At 37.7% G+C, this 16,750-nt stretch overlaps 1 protein-coding gene across 1 annotated transcript in view; it reads right to left on the bottom strand.

Moving 5' to 3' along the window:
• RAMP3 (receptor activity modifying protein 3) overlaps nucleotides 1–16,750 on the bottom strand; it is a 94,148-nt gene that overhangs the window by 21,060 nt on the left and 56,338 nt on the right. The window contains exons 3-4 of the mRNA XM_009635126.2: nucleotides 13,983–14,012; nucleotides 11,187–11,319 (exon numbers count right to left, since the gene is read on the bottom strand). Of these exons, the coding sequence (XP_009633421.2) occupies nucleotides 11,187–11,319; nucleotides 13,983–14,012 (163 nt within the window). The remainder of the gene's footprint in view (nucleotides 1–11,186; nucleotides 11,320–13,982; nucleotides 14,013–16,750) is intronic.

Consider the following 16,750-nt stretch of genomic DNA (forward strand, 5'->3'; position numbering starts at 1 on the left):
ACTGCATCTCTATTATTTTTCATAAGTACTATAGTTATTTCAAACATTGCCATCAAGTTTATCAATGCATCTTGCCCTTTGCAAATTATACAATAGGCTGTAGAAGGTGACTAATGTCTTTAAGAGTGTGGAACACTGCATTTGTTGTCTTGGATATACTTTCCAACATCGAATTATAAACTGTTTTGCAAGGGTAAATAGAAACATCAGAGCCTTGTCAATAACTGTGTAAAATACTTTTTTTTTAAAGTATTGTCATATAATAAACTTCTGTAATTGAAACAAGACCCTGAATACAGAACAAATGGGTAGTGTTAATTCATACCTCGTTGTGCTTTCAACAGTTAACCACATGACTAATACCACATGTAGCTTGAATCAAGAAAATCTCTTTTTTTGCCTCTGCTGACTTAATCTGGGTTATTATATGTTCATGGTTGATCCATTTAGAAAACAAGAATGTAGAAAGTGTCTTGCAAACCAAAACAGAAGAACCACAAAAGCTTTTATTACGTATTCATTTTCATAATGCATTTATCTTCTTTTGCCTCTAAAAATAAACTGTCTGTGGTATTTGCATTGCATAATTGACTAATTGACAGTCTATCAGTTATGGCATATTATTTTACCACCACATAACTTTAGATAGAAGTCTTATGTGTTGCTTATTTTGAAATACAATCTTTAATAATAAGCTCCATGAAGATTATTGTCTATTACTGATCTTGCCATGGTAAAATTCAAAGAGGGCATGAAAGGTGTTGAAAGGGCATATCAGCTGAGTCATGAGACTGAACAGTGGAGTGCCTTCTGACATCGCCTCTAAATTGCTTACATTATTTTTTGCAAGTGACTTTACTCATTAGTATTATTATATTCTTATGTCATCAACTTTGTTGTTCAAGTTGGTAAAGTAAGCACTAACATACCGATCCCACCTCGTGGGTGCAAGCTACCAGCCATTAGTCCAATGCATCTGCTGCAGTACACATCAATTTGACTCCAGCACCCTTGCTGAAGTATTGCAACTGGTGTCTACTGGTGACCTTAACTTCACCAGTGCTAAAAACTTTCAGAACTTTAAGAAGCAATTATCAATATTTACATTAGTGACCTTTTGGCAAATGCCAGATTTCAGTCTCTTTTTGAAAACAATGACTCATGGCAAATAAATGTAACAGCTGTCAAAACCTGTTGAAAAAAAGCACTTGAAAAACTGAAATTTGATATTAAAAATCAAAAAGTTTTCAGCTATTGCTATTGAAAAGGTCATATTTTTTTTTCACACTTATTAGCAGGCTCGGAAGATCCCTCTCTTCTCACGCTGGTAAGAACTTTCATAAAGATTTGCAACATTACCTGTAAACTGAAGAGTAGGAAGGTCTGAGCTCTTAAAAACCTTGAAGAGATGGACAATAGGCTGCAAAAGCACACTGTTTTGGCTAGACATCATCAGTTTCCCAATGGCATACCCATAGTGGTTTAACAAGAAAGAAACAGTTACTCTTGATGAACAAACTCCGATCATCCTCTCCCCTCAGAAATGGTATCCCTGAGCTTAGGCTTTTGTAGACTCCAGTTACAACATGTCTTGTGGTAAATAACATTGTTTTACTGCACCAGATTGGAATTTTGTGTATTTAATTCAAGACCCTCCTAAAAGATTGGCCAATTTCCTTATCCTGTTCATTCAACCCATTTACTGGTTTCAAGGAAGCTCTTCAAAGCAAGGTTTTCTTTGTAAAAAGCAAAATTTTCCAGTCTCTAAAATGAAACCCCAAGAAATCTCATCAGAAGAAAAGCTGATAAGGCTTTGCCAGTTTGTAGCATAGCTATTTCTACAATGGCTTTGCATTTATAAGCAAACCAGTCTGCAGGTCTTCACCGAATTCATAAATGCCGGTGTCCTAATACATCATTAAAATTCAGAAGTAATACTTAGAATAATTCATTAGAAATTCAATGTTCATGAATGTCTTTCACCACCTTTCTGCATCATGTAAGGTGGCCACAGCAGACACAGATTTAGGAGTACATTGCCACAACTTTCCACTAAAGGGAGAAAAAAATACTAGAAACAAGTATCCAAAGCCATAAGCTGATTCAGTCCCTCATCTGGAATCATCAAATATAGATTTCATTTTCACAGTCATGAATTGTATAAAATGTCCTTCCCTCTCCTATGTAGTAAAGGAGAAAAATTATAGCTGCATTAAGTTACCATATTTCAGCCTCTGCATCTATCATGGCAAGAAAGCAATTATGCGGTAATGGAGTATTCTTGCCTGATGTGGAATCCTGGTCTCTGAATTCAAACTAACCCCTTGATTCACATTCATCAGGACATAGTCTTATCTACACAATATTAAACAAAGCTAATATATTTCACATGGAAGTAATGGAGATTCACCTAAAATACAGTTCCTCTTAAAGACATTATAATATAACCTCATTTGAGGAAAAGCTGTGCCTTTGCATTAACTTCACAGCAACTTTGTGACTAGAATGGCAGATCCCAAACAGCATGTAAGTGTACACATTTTCAGCAGAGCCCTGCATCTAGAAATCCAGTGAGATTTTATAAACTGTAGGTTTCTTTTCTTTCCAATTTTTTAAATAATAGATGGCAAACATTGTTATTTCTGCAATGAAAAATTGCTATTGTCAGCTACCAGCATGACGGCAACACAATGCTCAAATATGACATTCTTTTCTATTGCTTTACTTGCTTGCACCTAACCGATTTATAAGATGCTTTTCTTTGCTTTTAAAAAGAAAGGCATGAGTCACAGAAGGGAAAATAATAGGTTATTGGGGGTAATTAGTACCTGGTTTTGCCACTGCTGCCATGACCTCTAGGAGTTTTTAAAAGGATTTTTTAATACAAAATTACTGTAAGCTTTGATATTTGAAGAGGTGAAAGAAATATACAGGCAGAAAAGATGAAATATCGGCATTATCTGGATTTCACTGAGAGCTTAAAAAAGAGCAACAACTTTATCTGTATGGAAAGCCTAAAGGAAGCCCACCCTATTAAGAAGTAGATAATGCTAGCATCTACCCTAGCAGTCCCCGTTTTTCTGTATTGCATCAAACACTTATGAGTCCACATTAAGTGCAGGTTTCTTCAACTTTCCTTCACAGAAACACTAAGATGACAAAGAATATTTTCTTCTGCAAAATCTAGGCTGAAAAAAATGGGATGGGTTACACCAGGCTAAATAATGAATTTTGGTTCCCTTCCCCAGTAAATCTTTGGGGAAAAAAGAGAATTAATCTTTAGACACATACAGAACATTACTCAAAAACACTGCAGAAGAGAACCTGGAGTGCAGGCAACAGTACACTGAGCTCGTACAGGCACATTTGTGATTTGCAGCATTTCACCATGACTTTGTCCAAGACAAAGCATAACTAATGCACTAGTCTGTCTACCAGGATATAAATCCTAACACAAATACAGACACACACACCCCTACATGACACAGCTGAGGAAGACTGGGACTCCCTTTGGTCAGTACTGTTCTGGATCTAAAATCACATCTGTGCTGGCCACTTGAAGGTTCAACTCTAGGTGGCCCCAGTTTGTCTTTTGTGTGAGAGAATCACATGCAAAAATCCAGAATTGAGGCTTTTCTGATAAAGTTGAGAAAACTGAGCCAAAGGTGCCCGCTTTCTAATTGTGAGACATGTTACTGTGGGAACAAATTAGCTCACATGAATCAGTGCCTCACCTTAGCTGCAAAACAAACCGGGTGGTTTGTCTGAGATTTGCACAGTACATTTCTCTTCTACAGATGTTTTGACGTTACCAGCTGGATGCAATCACAGATCAGCATCTAGATCAGACTTCCTGCAGCAGCCAAATGGGAAGATGAAAAAAACTTATACAACTGACCAAGAAAATAACTCAGTTTAAAATAACCACAGTTTGTTTTCCCATTGATCTTAATGTCATCTGTCTGTCTTTTCTTTAATATTTATTGTTTATTTGAAAACTAGGCACTTTTATAATTAATTTAGTTTAGTTGGGCCAAATTGTAACAGGCAAAACTCCCACTGACTTTAAAATTGAGCAACAGCTTTAGGATTATTTTTCCAGAAGATTAGATCAAATTTGGCTTTAGTCATACACATCTTTTTTCCTTAATTCCTATTTCAAATCTTTAACATCTGTACAGAACATGGGTAGACCTCCTTCATATTTTTCTATGGGATTGAAGCCTATTGCTTCTGTTTATAGGATTAGTTTTTGATGTAAAGGGTTCTGGGAAAACTACACTGAGGCTGTACAGAAAATAAAATGGTTGTTCAGTGTGGGGACAGACCTTGGACCATGCTCACAACAAAACAGGGAATTCCACCAGGTACACACATACATTCAATGTATCAGCTTCAGACATATAGTTAAAGACAAATTTTGCCCTCTCCTATTCTGCTAATGACTCAAATTTAAAACTTCGGAAAAATCAGAATTATAACATCTTCCAGGTGCCACAGAGCAGTGACACACAGCCACTGCCTCACAGCAAACTAGGGGCTATCTGGGCCATGAAGACAGGCTTGATGAGGTAAAAAGAAATGTAAGGACTGCAGGAAGAAGTCTGTTACAAGGAATTATTTTGCCGATATAGAGAAGCCGCATCTTCTCAGTACACATGCTACTCTGCTAGAACTCTCTTCCAAAACAGAAATTCCTATTTCACCCTTGACCTCTTGATCCACAGCTATTCCTTGGCTGGCAAACACAGAATGATTGGCTGGGAACTCCCAGGGTGTCATGCATGCAACTTTGTACGCTTGTGAGACGATTGTTGCAACAGTAATATTGGCTTGAAGTAACAGAATGCCTTACACTGAAACAGATGACACCTGACTAGATCAAAGATAACAATCAAATCCTACATTTCTCAATTACAGTCCTATAGTAAATAAATGTTACTGAGGCTCATCTGTCCCCTCAGGAAATGTTTAGTCACATTCTTCAGCGGCATCTGCTGCCCAATGCCCTGGACACACTATGTGCATCTTCTGCCTAAATCAGGATCCTTCTGGCAGCCAAGTAAATTAAGCATCAACTCTTAACATTTCAATCAAAGAAAGGAGATAGCCCATGACTAAATACCTATGTCATGGTCAACTTCACTATTCCAGTACTGATCCCTTGATTATTTCTCTGTATTCTTACAGCCTGAGAATTTTGTTGCAGAAAAACTTTCACAAACTCAAATCAATGATAAGGAGATCCACATACTTCTAAACAGAGAAGGTGCTTGGTGGCACGTCAACAAAAAGAGCATGTGAATGTCAGAAAGCAATGTCGTTAGTCCCATTGCTACCACTGAAAAAAACTTTATTTCTAGATACAATGATAGAATAAAATCAGGAAATCTGACTGGATTGTACTACAGCATAGTTCAACTTGGACAGGGTTTTTTTTTACCTGCTGTCTTTGAATGGAGTTACTGGATGCCCTTCTGAAAAAAAGTTTTATAACTCTTTGTCTATAAGGAATGCGACACAGGATCAACCAACAGCAAAGATTAAAGTCAATCTAACAAGACTTAATATGATATACTAAGTAAAAGTTTCTAATTAATCAAATATCTTTATATATGTCTCTTTTTTTTTGGTATACATTGGTATTAAAGCTTTTTGCATTGACATACCGTATAGATATGTATTTCTTACCTCTCTGGTGTTTGTTCTCACAGCAGCCAATCAACTAGAAATGCATACAGGGCATCCGAAACATTTTATTATGGATTTTTCAAATTAGTCTTTTGGGACTCTTGTGTGAGTAAATAACACATGCTTCCTTATAATCACTGTATTTCATTCATTCCTCCTTAAAGACTGAATGTTGTATCAAAATTTGTTTAAAACATTCTGGTGAAAAAACAAACTTGAAAAAAATCACGGTAGCCCTTGAATAATAATAAACGTAATGGGAAAACTAATGATAAACAAGTAATTGCCATTCATGTAGGGCAGCTGCAAAAGTTTTGGCCCAATATCTTAATCAACAAAGTGAAGCAAATAAATAATTTTTGCATAAGTGTGCAAATAGTACAGTAAATGGTGAAGGACTAGATGATGTTGGTGTAGTTACACCAACTCATTTGGATCACTTACAAATGTGGACTTACCTAAATCATGTGCATTTTAACACTGGTGAATGCAAGATGATAGATCCAGAAAAAAATAATATACGTCACACTTACAAGTCACTCTGAAAGGGACTTAAAATCACGTCCAACATTTAGAGCACACCCTCCTGGAATTACTAGGTAGCTAGGAGCATTAATGAAATACACAAATATTTCGGCAGAAGAAAAATTATGAAGGATTAGAGGAAAAAATAGGTAGTCTGTACATACTACTATGCTAACTACTGCTGCATGACATCTTCAATTCTAGACTGGAATTCATTCTCCAAAAGAAAAGCTGCCAAAACTTGCAAAGGGTTCAAGAAGTCTGACATACATGCATTATCAAGACAGGCTTTAAAAGTGTGATCTTAATTTACCAAAAACAAACAAAAAAGTGATTGAGAGATGACTTAGAAGTGACTTGCTGGTACGTAATTGGGAAAAAATTATTTTTGACAACAGAAGGAATTTTACTGCATCAGGGAAATATATAAGAAGGTATAATTGCTGGGGACTGGAATCAGGCAAACTGATGAGAAATAAGACACATCTTCTCTGACTGTGAACAATGAACCCTTTGGAATAATCTGTCTATAGATCTAATGGATTAATACTCGCATGATATCCTTTAAATGAAGAGTTGATGCTCTCCTATAAGATACTCACTCACTCTTAGAGGGTTTGAAATAGTGATTACCAGGCAGATTGCATCGTCTGTATTATTCAACACTGCAGACTAGATGGCTATAGCAATCCCTCTGGACTCAAAATTACTGAAATGCTAGTAAGTACACTCAGACATATTTGGAAAATGGGGATGCAGAAGAGAGAGGAGATACTGGTGCTTGTGAGCAGGCCAACAGCTTAATGAGCCACTGAGAACCAGCATAAGCACATTTTGGTCCCAAATTTCCAGAGAGGTTAGGGCTGGGAGAGAAATGGAGATTTGTTTAGAGACTGTTTGCTCTAGCTAAATTGTTTCTGGGATCTAGTTAGAAGCATTTAGAAAACCCTTTCATTATCTAAGAATAGAAAGTAGTCTACACAACTACAACAAGCAACGTTTTTTCAGGTTCATGTAAGACAGTTCTGGGTACTCTCATCTTCATCTGGCCTCTTGCTTAAGGAATTAGTCATACCTGGTCTCTCAACTACAGCCCCATTTTAACCACACCATGATTTATCACACAGAGCACAGTGAAAAAGTTCTGACTGTTGGTAAGGAGCTTAGGTTTGTGGACAATAGCAGATTTTACATATTTAGCCGTTGTTGCTAAATATTAATAATATAATAGAGAAATATAACATATATTATCATATATATTATATATAAAATACAGATCTATATATGTTCATGTGTATATATATAAAAATAACAGAAATATCACACATTAAGAACAAAATGCTTTGTGCAATTTCCAGTCCTCTGGAGAATGAAAAGTCTATTTGCTTTTGTTAACTCCCTACATAGCTTTCACCCACACTTCAGTCTCTGCTTGTTCACTTGCCATGTACCATAATTTCCTGTCATTTTAACCACTCAGTTGTATTTTCATCTTCAGGGCTCCCTCTGAATAGCCGAAAAGCATCAGCAAAACTGTGAACAGCTGATCACCTCCTCTTATGCCAATGAATGTCTCCAGGTGTTTTTTTGAAGGTTTTACCTTTCTTATAAGGTATTTCTGGTTGTCCTTCACAGAATCATAGAATCATAGAATAGTTTAGCTTGGAAAAGACCTTTAAGATTATCAAGTCCAACCGTTAACCTAACACTGCCATCCCACCACTAAGCCATGTCCCTAAGCACCTCGTCTACCCGTCTTTTAAATACCTCCAGGGATCGGGACTCAACCACTTCCAGTGCCTGACAATCCTTTCTGTGAAGAAATTTTTCCTAATGTCTAACCTAAACTTCAGACCAGTTCCCCTTGTCCTATCATATTCCAGTGTCCAAGCATGAACCATTGAAACGATGGTGTCTAAATGACTTAAAATACTTTAAAATCCTACTTGGATACCTCATCATATTTAAGCTTTCAAATACCTTTGGACAATCTGGCCCAGAGTATTTGTATCTTAATTTTTGTACGAATCTCACAGATAAATGAGAAAACTAATAAGGAAACTTTCTCCTGATAGTGCTTCTGTAAAACCTTACTTGAAATTTCACAGTTTATATATTATCATTATACATTTCCAGCAAGATCAAGAGGCTGAAACTCTTATAGTGGTTTCCAGTACCAGCTCCCACAAAGGAGAGCCTCATCTGTTTAAAATCAGTCAGAAGGCTGCTTTTGAATGAACACGAGTTTTTTAAGAACAAAGTTAAGAAATAATTTATGGAGCTGTCAGAAAATCTTACAGTATAATTAAGATATAGCAAATTAAATCACTGAAATCTCTCTCACAAAGTTTGGCCAAACAGTGAAGCAATGCAGATAATTGCTATTTACAGTCCCATAACCAAGGACAGCCATTTACTGTGAAGAGCTAAAACTCCTCCATAAAACAAAGAGTCTAGAAAAGAAGCAATTTCCATAAATGATTACATTTTGATATAAGACACAAAGCCAAATTTTGCAAGATCTGTCTAAGTGAAAAGAGCTGTGCAGAAATTACTGTATGAAGAAACAGTTTCCTTCATACAAAAATCACCATTTTAACCCACTATCTGAGCCAGGTTGACTAATTTTTACTGCTGGAGGACAGATGTAAAATAAGGGTAAACTAATACTACTAGGTTCAAATATCTGAATGTTAAGTGACTATGGCTAGAAATACTATTTTTTTCATTAATTTGTCAGAATACTCTGAATAAAGAAGCATTTCAGTCCCACCCACCAAGGTTCCTCCAACGAGCTTGAAGAAATTAGCCTTTATGCTTCATATATAAAGCATTACATCAAACCGCAATGTCTGTTCTCCAAAGAGTAAAATTCTTAAAGGTACATGTAAACGTGCTGTTTCTTCAGTGCAATGAACCCTTAAGATCGTAATCAAACAGATAATGTTTGATTAATTCTCAATTCATAAAATAACTTCCAAAACAAATTCTTCCCGCTACTCTCTCCTAAGCTAGAACTTTAAATATAAGTGATAGAAAGAAGTTTTATAAAATAGTATATTATGTAAAAAAGTAGATTTTTGCTTTGGAAGAGCCTGGAATTCTTCTTCTGGTACTGCAATGTGGAAAACTGAACAACGCCTCAGATTGACCAATTTCTTCAGACAAAACAATCTTCATAGATAGGCAGGAATTTCCCTGTAGAGGGAATGAAAGTGACACCAAAGGAGGAGCACAACTGGAAAGGATAAAAGTAAGGTGGATTCTTAACTCTAATTGAAAGACAGAACTCAGAGACTTCAGTCACCTCCAAACCTTGGAAAACCCTTGCACCAAAATATCTAAACTCTTGAAATTTTAGCACAAGGCTTGCAAAAAGCTGCCTGCTTCTTCATCTGCCTTAGCAAAGGCAGAGTCTAATATTTTGACTCCTGTAGGCACCTTTCTCTACTGCAAGCAGTCCCACTAGTTGAGGACACATCAATATGAACAAGATATTAGCAAAAAACTCAGTTCTGTGATTATAATACAACTGTAATGAAGATCAAATGGAGCAAAATTACAATGCTTTCTTCAAAAGAAGTAAAACAACTACCTACATGAGTTGCAAAATTAAAATTATTGCTCCATAATGTACAGATATTTGTTAAATAAATTTAGCAGGACTTCCATTGCAAGGATTTTCTTTTCCTTTGCATACATACATTTGTTTGTCATATTTAAATGCAATATCTGCCAGCTGGATAAGAAGGGCTTACCTCCTCTTGCTCTTCGCTACGCTTGGAGAGACCTGCGTGAATGCATCTTTCACTCCAGTGCCATGATTTTCAAGATCTACCTTTTAAAAGGTTGTAAAGTCATCTAGGGTGTGCAAATAAAGTGCTAAGAAGGAACAGCATCTAAGTTGTTAATATGCTGTCAGATTATGAAACATCATCAACAGGTGGGACATCTCAACACGGGTGCCACACCAGAGCTAATTCACTTGAGTCTTGTTTTCTGAAGTGCTCAACACCTGCAGTTTCCTCTGATTTCAGTTGGTGTAGAGGGTACTCAGCGCTTCCAAAAAGGAAGCATTATGCGTGAGCAGACATGCTCTGAAGAAGCAGATGCTCCACAAAGCCAAAAATACAACCAATTACACAAGCCCTGTGAGCTTCCTTCAGAGCAGATTTTGAAGTGTGCAGCTTTATAGAGAGATGTTTAAACCTCCAGCAACTACAGAACAGGAATAGAGATTTAAAAAAAAATAAAATAAAATAAAATGCCACCCTCACTACTGTCAATCTTGCCATATTTTAGTCATCCAAACAAAACGCGTAGTGCTCACTCTCTCCATGCTATCTGGCAGGCAAAGAAACAAGCTACAGCAGTTTCAATAGGACGAATCAATTTACATTTGGACAAGATAATTTCACACAAGAGGTGGATTTCTGAAACTGTGTCTGAGGAAATAGTCCTGTCATCTTACTGAAAAAAAGAAATCAGAGGAGGGAACTGCATTGCTACCAGTAGAGAAAACAGAATAGCATGATGCTAAAAGCACATTGCTTTAGTGGTTTCACAGAGAAAAAAAAAAAAAAAAGTAAGATTTGCCTAAAATGCACAGAAATATAGACAAAATATAAACACAACTTCCTGAGGTAAAACCAATAGCAACTAGTATTGATTAGCCCACTCATTAGTTTTTATTAATGTACTCTATTTTGTGCGCTCTTTGAGTTAAGAGCTGGGTCTCTGTGCACACGTGGCCATATTGCAGGGACATAAGAGCTGCAGCTTAGCCCTCTGCAACTGGCAACCAAATACAGGTGGATTTCAACTTACCTAGAACACAAACATTTTACATGCATTAGGGATATATTAGGGATGTAGGTGTTACAGTGTTCTTGGTATTTGAGGTGATCCTTTTTTTGAAGGACAAACACCATTATAAGGTGAGAACTATCAAAATCAAAACTAGCTCTTACATGATAAATTCTGTCAGGTTGCACCACTTTTTAGAGTCCACTTTCTTCATCATCTCTTCAAAGGATTTTCCACAGGCAGGCAACTTTTCTAACATGAGAGATTCATTGCAGAGATTAGTCTGTTGACGTGCACCTACGTAAAATCAGAAAGCACCTTAAAACTCAAACATTGAAATAGAAGCACGAATACATCATCCACAGACTCCCTCACATAATTGCTTGCCACTTACATTGTTTTAAACCTAACTTCCAGCTTTCTGAACTATTTTAGAAAACAGATAAAATACACCTTTATGTAAATTTATTAAAAATGTAACTTAGTATACAATACTATAGGTTACCATATATAGTATCATCTTTTAGACCTAGCATAGAAGAACCTACCCAGTCACTTTTCTAATCTTACTTAGCTTCTACTCATACTAACTTACTACTGCCCATCTGCATTTTACTTAAAGCTAACTGGAGTTACTGATCATACACTTCAGTGTAGAAAGCACTTCTCAAGCTTACACAGATGCATCCCATTCAACTAACTATATAACTGTAAATGTACTTCAACATCAGAAACATTTGTAGATCTTATCAGCTAAAGGGTTTGCCACAACTAAGCTTTTTTCTTCAGTGTATCCGCTAGAGGATCTACCATTATCAGATGTTGTTACTGCATACAGCTAGTTGCAAAGAAAGAGTTAACCTTGACATGAGCAAGCCTGTATCTTTTGCAACTTGTAATGGCAACTCTGCAATATTTAAAGTCAAAGTTGAAGGTTTTTCTCATCTAGTCCATGCCTGCATTGGAATACAAAGATACTGTTTTGATATTTCTTACAAAAGTAAAATTCTGAAAAAATTCTAGTCAGACTACCTAATTAGACTACACTAATCAAAGCATTTGATTTGATAAGGCTGAAACATCTTATTTTGATTAAGTAGTTAAATATGTCTGTCTTTACCTTTATAATTGCCACTATTTTTATTGTTCTTCTATATGCAAAATGCAGACATTTTGTAGAACATTAAAAATTACCCGTAAGTATATGTATGTCAACATATTTAATACAAATGCCTAAATTAAATTACTCAGGAAAAAAACCCAGTGTGATTTCTCCTCTTTACAGCAGTACAAATCTGAGAAAAGGATTTACCTGAACAAAACTGCAACCCTAATAAACCCGTGTGTCAGGCAACCGTCCTGAGAACTCTGGAGGAACAGCTTTTTTTTTAAGAATAAAGCCAAGAAGAACACACCACTTCATCCTTTTTTAATCACAGAAAAAGGAAGTCTAAGTAGAATCAAGTCTTGCACCTTTTTCTTCTGAACCTACATTTTCACTGAAACCCTATTTACACCAGGGAGAGGAGGTATTTATTTTCCTTCTATTACTTTGAGAGCAGGATCCCATCATTGCTGAAAAGAGACAGTGGTTCTAATTTTGTGTGGTGACAGTCAAACATGCTGCCAGGTGAAGTAAGGTCAAAGGCAAGCAAGCCTTCGCTTGATGAGAAGTCAGGTGCAGCCCTCACTCTCAACAGGTCACTGTTCCTTACTGCTTACTCCAAAAAACCCTAAGGCAAGACGACTGGTTTCAGGCTTCACAACATGACCCAGCCGTCAATCAGAAACTTGAACATCTCCATTCAAAATGGGTCGTGTGATTGTAAAACAGGCTTGAGTGCACATTAAGTGTCTCACCCACGAAGGAGATGGCTCCTTCGGAGCCCAGGCAGGAGCGCCTTGCAATTTAACTCCAGCTGTCTCAGCCAACTCCTTAGCTAGAGAAGTCATTGACTCTGTGATGCCATGTGCCAAACAAGACACAGCCATCACATATGACCAAAGAAATACTTTGCTTTCACATACTTTCCAGGAGCAGCAGGCCCATAACTGGGCAGCCTACACCGCACCCTGAGACCCTAAGCCTACTATTTCATGCAGACCACAAATCTCTCCAGGTGTACGGCTGACGCAGTGGGACCTGACCCTACCTCCTTCATCATGTCTGATTGTCAGAGGTCTTAGACCTGACACTGTCTTCATCCATGTCAGAAAAAAATCAGAACTACAATTCATCACCAGTGATAGAATGAGTGGAAGTTACGAAAAAGGGGCAGCATAGTTTTGTCCTTGGGAAGTTAACGTGATAGCACGGACCCTGCCTATTTAAGCATTCCCACCAATTCACCTGGCAACTGCAGCAGTTGTAAGTTATACTTTCCACAGCTAGATCTGCAGATAAACACTAAAGCTGGGCAGAATTCAAAACCAGGTATGAAAATTGCATAGCTGGCAACTTAAATCCTGCATTGATGCTTTGATGAGAGTTAATCAAAGCTGCTTTCCCTGGCAGGGTACTGTAAACAGCCAGCTATCAGTTGATTTATAACCCTGTAAATCCAACAGAATACACGTTTCTCCTCCATTACGTTATGTGCACTGACAATTTACTCCAGCCCCTTCCCAGCAGGGTGTTAAAATGGATTTTCCATGGCCTTGGTGGTTTTGGTTGGCACTTTTTAGAACTTTAATATTTTGCAGGATTATAGAAAAAGCTTTTAGACAGGAACAATCTGACAACACAAGAGTTTCTGTCTAAATCCCTGGGCAAAGGGGTTCAAAATTATGAATTTACAAAACACTACAATACTCTCTGTTCCTACAGACAATGGACAAGACCAGTTATAAAAAATGCATGATGGTTGACTAACTGAAATGAGATAGGATGGAAGCGCTTCTCAAATGGCTGCCATTAACAAAAGAGAAACAGCAGTTTGAATTTTAGAAGTAAAGCTCACCTGCAAATCCAAGCGTCATTAGACCATTAACTAGGGGGGGAAAAAAAGAGAGATGAGTTAGATACCTCCATACTATTATGTAAAAGAATTAGTGCATATACAAGAAAACTTGAGCATAATTTAGGTTTCAACAGAATACTCAAAATGTTCATTCAAACATTAGTTTCAGTTTTATTAAAGAGTGTGTTTGAATGGAAAAATGAACATTTTATAGAACATTATGTTTTTAAATCACTTTTTATCTGTCCTTTAAATAGCTGAGTCATGCAGACTTATGTGTCTGTCCACACCTCTCTTTCCTGTAGCTTCCAACGTTAAGGATTAGGGACAGGGAAACTTTTACTTTAAGCTTCTTGAGGGTGAAAAAGTTGGAGAACACATTCACTTAAAGTGTAGGTGAACTGCAAGTTCTAAAGTGTAGAGAAAAAAATCCTTTTGCTATTAAAATTAAGCACAGAATCATAAATAAGTGCACACTATTAATTTAGAAATGTAACGCTGTGTTACATGGTCTCCACCTTTTGCACAGTGAACTCATACATTTTGAAAAATGTTACGTTCAAAATACATAGGCTTTTCACACAGATGTTACGCTAACACAGGCATGTCAGAAGAGCATCCAAATAGAAAAACAGACTATGCCAACAGAATGAGTCTTCTGATCAGCAATTTGCAGTACAGCCAGATGGATTAAATTAACAGAAGCCCACTGTGTTCGCACAGCTCCAGCCACGCTTAGAATTTTGCAAATATAGCTGAGGGATGTGGCTTCAATTATTTCTGATGTCCCACTGAAAAAAAAAAAAAAAAATGCTGACAAATCTTTATAGTGTTAACCTTGCATAAGAAATGAAATTACTAATTTCACACAGATGGGTGCCTTGGGCTCCTTGTTTTTACCTTACACATCACGCCAGTAAAATGAATCAAGATATACATAGCAGAATATCAGTCCCAATCATATTGATTTAGGCTATGCATTCTTAGTTACTAATGAGCCAGAATGTACTGAAACTGTGACGAGCAGGAATCCATGTACCATAAAATCTTGTTGCATTCGAAGTCACAGAGCTGAACTCCATTATACACTCTGATGGCTGTGTCTCTTTCATGAATAGAGCACTTCTCTTTCCAGGCTATTAGCTGTTATACTAGTAAAGATATTTGAGTCTCTGGGTAGGCTTTTTTTTTCAATCTTCACTTGAAAATGTGTTTTATCAACTGCAGAAAATTGAAGATCAAATTAAAAGCACACACTTTATGAGGAAGCCAAACCCACCCATTCTGAGGACAGTCTAGATGCACATAGGTGCCCTAGATGCTCCCCTTGAGCATCACAGACTTCACCACCAATTCTTATTCTATCAATTCCTATCACTGATCTCTAGATCCTTCATAGCTATTGCTGCAGTAATCCTCACGAGACCACGGTGGGGCAAATAAAACAGGATTTACAATGAGAGAGAACTAGAAAGAGAAAACAACACGTCCATGTTTTACAAACATCAGGTTGAGTGACTACCCCAGTGCCAGGCAAAGAAGCTGTAATAAACCAAGTACTGAATAAAGGCTCACAGGTTTATGCTCACAAATCCCCCTGCTCGCAGGAAAACATGCTTTTTGCATTTTCTGATCTGCTCATAACAGAGTAACACAGGTTGTTTTGCACCTAACTGCAACTAAGAGAGTCAAGATACCTTCAGAGAAGGATAAAACAACAATCCAGACCACCATGTGCTGTCATGCCCACCCCTCTTGGTTTTCTTTGCTCCCAGTTATTCAACTCATAACAAAGATTTAATCAGGAGACTACAGCTTGTTGGCCATGATAGTTTACACAAGTATGACCTTTCCAGCAGCACTTTTAAGAAGGGGCAAGTTCAGCTAATTTCTTGAAAGTTGATGCCATCACATCTCTTTAGAAGATACACAGAGGAAGCAAAGTGGGTCACAATCTTGGAAGATGTTGTCATGATCCCAAAACAAACAGTTGCCATATGCTCCTATGTGAACCAACATTTAAGGGAAGGAAAAGGAGATTCAGTTTAACTGTACCAGTTGTCTGCAGGTTAAATCATGTTAATAATGGACCACAGCAATGGCCTTTAACTTTTATTTTCTCTATACATTGTAGCAGCATGTATGATCGCCCCTAACATTTGTGGAATCAGAAGTGAAGGGACCAACCAGGTTGGAGCCAGAGCAAGAGGTGAAGGAAAGTACCACTGAATGAAAGATGGGGGAAAATAATAGGTTTGAAGAGCCTTTGGAAAGGAAAAAGAAAAGATAAGCAAAATAGGATAAAGTAATAGAATGAGGGATGAAATGTATTGGGTTTGCATGGCCAGGTTTTGGTAGGGGGGTGGTTACAGGGGTGGCTTCTGTGAGAAGCTGCCAGAAGCTTCCCCCATGTCTGACAGAGCCAATGGCAGACAGCTCTAAGTCAGACCCAGTGCTGGCCAAGGCCGAGCCCATCAGTGATGGTGGTAGTGCCTCTGGGATAACACATTTAAGAACGGGAAAAATACTGATGCAGAACAGCAGCCAGAAGAGAGGAGTGAGAATATGTGAGCAGAACAGCCCTACAGACACCAAGGCCAGTGAAGAAGGAGGGGGCGGAGGTGCTCCAGGCACAGGAGCAGAGGTTCCCCTGCAGCCTGTGGTGAAGACCATGGTGAGGTAGGCTGTCCCCCTGCAGCCCATGGAGGCCCACGGTGGAGCAGTTCTCCACCTGCAGCCTGGGAAGGAACCTATACCAGAGTGGGTGG

The sequence above is a fragment of the Egretta garzetta genome, unplaced genomic scaffold (genome assembly GCF_000687185.1).
Source record: "Egretta garzetta isolate BGI_Z169 unplaced genomic scaffold, ASM68718v1 scaffold883, whole genome shotgun sequence".
NCBI classification, from domain to species: domain Eukaryota; kingdom Metazoa; phylum Chordata; class Aves; order Pelecaniformes; family Ardeidae; genus Egretta; species Egretta garzetta.